Source organism: Ceratotherium simum, chromosome 37 (assembly GCF_057802395.1).
Source record: "Ceratotherium simum simum isolate JZ-2026a chromosome 37, ASM5780239v1, whole genome shotgun sequence".
In the NCBI taxonomy this organism is placed as follows: domain Eukaryota; kingdom Metazoa; phylum Chordata; class Mammalia; order Perissodactyla; family Rhinocerotidae; genus Ceratotherium; species Ceratotherium simum.
Genome location: NC_141936.1, coordinates 4,674,123 through 4,680,382, shown reverse-complemented (window position 1 = coordinate 4,680,382; position 6,260 = coordinate 4,674,123). Strand labels below are relative to the sequence as shown.

The 6,260-nt window shown below is 52.1% G+C and overlaps 1 protein-coding gene across 2 annotated transcripts in view; it reads left to right on the top strand.

Annotated features, from left to right (window-relative positions):
* Positions 1 to 434: 434 nt before the first annotated feature.
* Positions 435 to 6,260, top strand: part of MLPH (melanophilin) — a 52,314-nt gene continuing 46,488 nt past the window's right edge. For both annotated transcript variants that reach the window (XM_087424520.1, XM_087424521.1), the window contains exon 1: positions 435 to 558. In XM_087424520.1, the coding sequence (XP_087280646.1) occupies positions 449 to 558 (110 nt within the window). In that variant the 5' untranslated portion in view covers positions 435 to 448. The remainder of the gene's footprint in view (positions 559 to 6,260) is intronic.

Genomic DNA, 6,260 nt, shown 5'->3' with positions numbered 1-6,260 from the left:
CGCAGGAGTTGTAAGGCAAGAAGCCCAATGGTTGGAGCATTTCTCCAGGAACACACCTCTGGGGATCCCATTGAAAGCACCACCCTACCACAGGGGAAAGGAGCGTGCCCCTTGATATTGGCATCATTGACATTTATTTCACAATGGAAAGAGAATAAGGGACCCCGTGGCTAATTGTGTGAGTTCCAGGAGGCGGGAAGTAGATCTTTCTTTTAACTTTGAGGTGTGGGAATTTTACACGTGGGTTCATTTATTTAAACTACATAAGTTTCCAGACGTGTTTGCCTGTTTAAGAAACTCATTTAACCCAAGTACAGACAAACTGCCTGGGAATTCAGTGCTTTCTGTGTTGCCTCTCACTTTATGGATTAGCCGGCATCTGCGGGCTTCCTGGGCTGACTACTGTGATCCTGTGACATTCCAGGTGCGACCCTGACAAGGAGCAGAGATGGGGAAAAAACTGGATCTTTCCAAGCTCACAGATGAAGAGGCCAAGCACGTCTGGGAAGTGGTCCAACGGGACTTTGACCTTAGAAGGAAGGAAGAGGAGAGACTAGAGTGAGTGTGTGTGGCTGAGCCCGTGGAGCCTGGGGTCCTCCCAGTCCTCCAGAGGGGCTGTCACCTTGGGGTGCTTTCTTGGGGGATGAACAGCCAGACGCTGGGAAATGTTCTACTTCCTAGCCTCAGTTTCCTCATAATTAAAAGGAAGGGATCTGGCTTTCCAACCTGACACTCACGTGCTCCCTGAATAGTTGTATTTCAACTTGATCCAGCTTCCAGGGTGACACCGTCTCCTAAGCTGGGTGCTGCTCAGGCTGCAACGTTGCAAGAATAAAAGAGTTAAAGGTGACATAGAGGGAAAGTCTTGACGCCATTCTGAAACACCCAGAATGTTGGGATCCAGGGGTTTCAGGATAAAGGTGGGCTTTCCACCTTCGTTCCCAATAGTGTTGGGTGGCACCCCATCCTCACCACGGGGGCCCCAGCACCATCTTCCACCACTCTCCCCATTGACTGAGCTAAGGCCCACCGGCATGATTTACTCCTCCCTCTGCCTTGCATAGTCCTCCCCCCAAACCACAAACATTCCTTGTCCGCCAGGCTCCCTTGTGATCCTTCCTTGGTGTCTTTTGTGGATTGCTAGGCCTATTGAGAAGGAGACATTTGAGCAAAGACTCGAGGAGGTGAGGGAGGTAGCCAAGCAAATGCTTGAAAGAGTGCTCCAGGCAGAGCACGGGAGGAGGTCAGAGACATAACGGGGAGAGGTCCTGGGGGTCCTGGTAGACCTTTATAGGACTCGGGCCTTTCTCTGAGTCACTCCAAGCTTCGGGCAGGGAAATAACAAGACCTGACTTCTGCTCTACAAGCAATGGGCTACTTACTGAGAGGTGGTCAGATGAACTTTGAAGGGAGAGCTTTGCCCGCAGTGGGGTCTGGAGTATGGAAGGCGTCAAGGGCAACCCCAAGGTTGTGGCCTGAGTAACTGGGAGGATGGAGCTGCCATCACCTCACTTGGGGAAGCTGTGAGTGGAACAGGTTTGGGGGAAACCAGGAAACGGTTCAGACACATTGAAGTTCGGTTGCCTATTAGACGTGAAGTGGACAAGTGGACTCCACACACACTGGGCTGGAGCTCAGAAGAGATGTGATCGTGGGAGTTTTCACCGTACAGATGATATTTGTATTAGTTCCCTAGGACTGCTGTAATTACTACCAATTTAGTGGCTTAAAACACACAAATCTCTCTCTCCCAGTTCTGGAAGTCAGACGTCCTAAAGCCAGGTGTCAGCAGGACTGCATTCCTTCTAGAGGCTCCAGGGGAGCACACGTTCCCTTGTGCTTTCCAGCCTCTAGAGGCTGCCTACATTCCTTGGCTCCTGGTCCCTTCCTCCATCTTCAAAGCCATCATCAGCATAACATCTTCCAATCTCTCTCTCTCTCTCACCTCTGCTTCCGTTGTCATGTCTTCTTCTCTCTCTGACCCCCTTTGCCCCCCTTATTCCTTTAGAAGGACACTTGTGATCCCACTGGGCCCACTCAGATAATCCAGGATCATCTCCCATCTCAAGATCCTTAACTTAACCACATCTGCAAGGTCCCTTTTGCCATGTAAGGTGACATATTCACAGGTTCTGAGAACCAAAACATAGACATATTTGGGTAGGGGGAGCATTATTCGGCTGACCCCAGTGTTTAAATCTGCGGGACTGGAGGAGACCAGCACGGGAGGGAATTCGGATAGAGAAAGACCAGGCCTCAAAGGAGACAGAGGAGGAGCAGCAGTGAGGGAGCTCCAGGTTCCAACATGGAGCAGAGTCCACAATAAATCAAGTGGAAAAAGTGGGGTCCAGCCTGGTGCCCCGAATGTTAGTGTTAGTTGGGGGGGTCTGGGTGAGTGTCCCCACAGCTCCTTGATGCCTCTCTCTGTGATGTCCCCACTCTCCATTCTGCCTTGGACTGCCAGGTCACCCCTGGATTTTCGTCATGAAGCCGCTTTCGCCCCACTGGCCTCTGGGGACTGCGGGGCCCTATTCACCCACGCGCGACCCCAAGACTGGCGCCCACAGCAGGCCTTGACCCACTTCCAAGTGCTGAGCAGGGGCCACGGCCAGAGGCAGATGGCCAGAGCTGCCTGCCCTGTCCCCCCTGCAGGGACTTGGTCTCCCCGCCCTGCACTTCTGCCCTCTCTCTCTACCTCTGACGGCCTGCTTCTCCGTGTTCCGAGGTCCCTCCCTCTCTCTTTCCCACTCTGTCTGTGAAAACTCCAATGTTCCCTCACTTTTTTACCTGGAGCAGCTCTCTCTGCCTCGGCCTTGGCCTCCAGGCTCTGCCCAGGGCCGAGGACCACAATGCTGTCCAGACCAAGCCAGCCTGGCCTTTCCTCTTGGCAGAGGTATGATCCATCCCCTTCTTCCCAGGGAATGGATCATATCCTGTCTCCAGGCAGCTCTGCTGTTGTGGGCTTTGATTTTAAATGGCAGCTTAGATCTGCAGGGATGTGCAGGGAGGGGAACCCAGCTGTCCAGGGAGCAGAGGGAGAGACCACCTGGGCCAGGTCCCAGGCAGGCACTCTCTTCCCTGGGGACCCTGGAGGTGGTCAGCCGCTCCTTCCTTCCAGACTTAGCTGAAGTGGATTTCGCAGAAAGTCCTGTGTTTCTTGCATGTGGGTGACTCCCTTTTGACAGCCGTCATCCGTTATTTTCGTATGCTCTTAGTCACTTCTCATTACTGTTGAGGAAGGATACAGAGTGTGATGCCCCTCCGCAGTGCACAGCTGTGGTCATGGTCAGGGTAGCCCGAGGCCGTCTGCTCGGAAGGGGCCATTGGGGAGCGGATGGCCCACTCTACTGTGTCTTCTCGACCTGCCATGTGATTCGGGGGTGGGCTTATTGAATATTCCTAAAGCCTATCAGACAGGAAGAGGTTGTATGGGGAATCTTGATATAACAGAGCGTGATATCGTCACTGGACACGTCAGCATGCAGAGCTGTGGTGGTGCGGAAGGTCCATATCAAAGTTGTGCTAAGTCAAGAACACTGAAGCCCAAATAGCATTACCATGATCAGTTCTTTCTGTGCAAACATGGTCTACTCGTTGGTGCATTTGGGAAGTAAAGAGGCTTGTAAATAGCGGGGGAGGGGTTAAGGAAGGGTTTTTTGTGTTTCTTATCACTTTTGATGGTTTTGTCTCTTGTTCACGGTGCTATTGGTTAAATATGCACCAAAAGGTAGAGCTGCCTCTGCCTGTGAGAAGCCTTTTCCCCAGTGTCCCCCATGACCCCCGGGGAGCTGCAGGGACCATGTTCTGACCTCAGCTGCACCTTTTAGTGCATGTGCCCTCGAGACCTGAGGCCAGGCGTCAAGAGCACCGTGAGGTCAGAACATTCGGGGTTGAGTTCTGCTCAAACAGGGTGTTGAGACTTAGAAAAGGTGAGTCTGAAACTAGCTTAGAATAGAGACTGGGTTCTTGACACCAAAATTCTACAGAGTGAGATGGCTAAAATGCCAGCAGTCTATTTTAAAGTAATAAACCTCCTTCACAGTCTCTAATCAGTGTTAATCTTAACATTTACACATTTAACCAATTTCAACATACACTGTCATCCACTGCTTACCGCCTCCTTATCCCATTCTCTGCAGCACATCTCCGGGTTTCTCCATGATCATTTGGGAGTTCTCATATTTGCTCCCAGTTCCCGATTCTCTAGTCTGTGCATCAACAATAGGCTGCATGGAGAAACTGGTCCTCAAGTCACCACTCAGTGGGGGCCATCACACACTTAGCAGCTCAGGAACTGTTCAGACCAGTTTTGATGTGTTTGACATACTCCAAATGGATGCCAAATGGATGGCCCAGCTTGAAAAACCTGCCAAGGTCGTTGATAGAACAAAGTTAATGGGAGAAAAACTTGTGAAGCCAAGAAACAAACACATTCATTACTTGGAGAGAACGTTCCTATCATCCATATGCGTCGGATAGACACAGTGTGTGGCCTGAAATCAATTCACGTGCAGCTAATTTGCCAAGAGGCAATTTGCTAAACAGCCAATTCACCAAATATACCAATTTGAAAACAATCCAACAACAAAAAATGTATTTCTTATAATATTTACAAAGTTAATAGAAATATGTGCTGGATGGATTGCTTCTCAGGATTTCTCCCCAAATGGGAGCGTCGATCCTGTGGAGGATGTGGGGGCAGGGCCTGGGTGAAGTCTCGGGTACCTTCTCCCACACTGTCAGACCAGCACACCTTTCTCTCCTCTGTCAAAGCTCGTGACAAATGAGCTGGCCCAGATCCCTGATCTTCCAGAGGACCAAAGGCCCTGTGGCTGTGAGACTGGTTTCACTAACACCTGCATGACCAGTAGACTGGTGTCCCCAGAACACCAAAGCCAGGCCTGATCCAGGCTGACCCCAGTGCTGAAGACATTCAGAGCCCCCGGGGGAAGATAGAGGCCATCCCAGATGTGAAAGGGAAATCCTGGAGCATCCTCGCCACATCTCTTGAGCCTCCTAACGAGGCATTCCCAACAGAATGCGTGTTTATTTCAGGGAACAGGGTTGTTGCAGCATTGACACCATCAAGGGCTTCCCTCTGAACTGACAGAAGGAATTTCCCCTGGGGTCTAGCTCCTGAGTGCCAGGTGCCCCGTGAAGAGAGCATCTGAAGGTCTTCCCTTGCAGACTGTTTCAGAAATGCACTGAGAAGGAAGAGGGGGCCGTCTTGCCTTTGATTCAGCCCCAGGCAGATGTCAGTCTCTCCCTGAAGTTGGCATGTGCCACCAGGGACTTGGGAGTGAGGTGTTTACTGTACAAGGTGTGGTGTTATTCCTGGCTTCCCATCAGGACACAGCACTGCGTTCTGAGGAATCAAAAACTCAAAGATGTACAGAATTAAGATGTTAACAACGTTGGCATCAGAAAGGTGCTTTAGGGTAGATTTGACTTAATACCAATTTCCTCCCATCGAGTCCCGGGCGGAATGAGGACGTGTGTCTTGCTGTGGATGAACTTCGAGCCTTAGCATGTGGCGACACTGTGTGAGAGAAGGGCCCTCCTCAGGCTCAGTCTACTGTCTAGTGCAGGTCTCGAGCTGGGAGCCTTCCATGGGTGCAGCCACTTCCCTGGGTGTCGGGAGGGAGGGTGGGCAACAGAGGCTTTGTTCAAAGGGGCTCCTCCGCTTCGACTGACCCAGCAGCATTGGCTTGCTGTCCTGCAAGCTGGGGAGAACTTGAGGGGTCCCATGGGGGCTGCATGATGATGGCACTGGAAGCGAGCCAGGTGGGAGGGGGGCCAGGTGAGGCTCCTGGGGGGTCCTACGGCACCTGGTGCAAGAAACCAGCTGCTGAGACCAGAAAGGCACCTGGGGAAGGTGGCTGTTTCTCACTGCTGGTGCTCTCTTTAATTCCTTTCTTCTCCTTTGGGATTTCGTTCCCTTGGAGAATGTCAGCCAGTCTGTGTGCCGGCTGAGCGAGGGGGAAATTAGTGCCTGCGCTCAGGACCAGGTTTGAGCAGCCCCTGGGGTTGGCACAAAGGTGGCGGGTGGTTTTCAAAATGAAACCTCCCCAGGGAGGACCTGGAGTGGAGGGCCGGGGGCAGGGGACTGCCCTCTTCAGGGGTGTGTCTTCTCAGAGTTGGCTCAGCCTTGGGCGGGTGAACACTTTGGTTTAATAGGGCAGTCATTCTGTAGAGCTCATGGGTGGGTCCCCTTCCCTGTGGCCTCATCACCTTGGCACACAGGTGGAGAACCAGCTGGC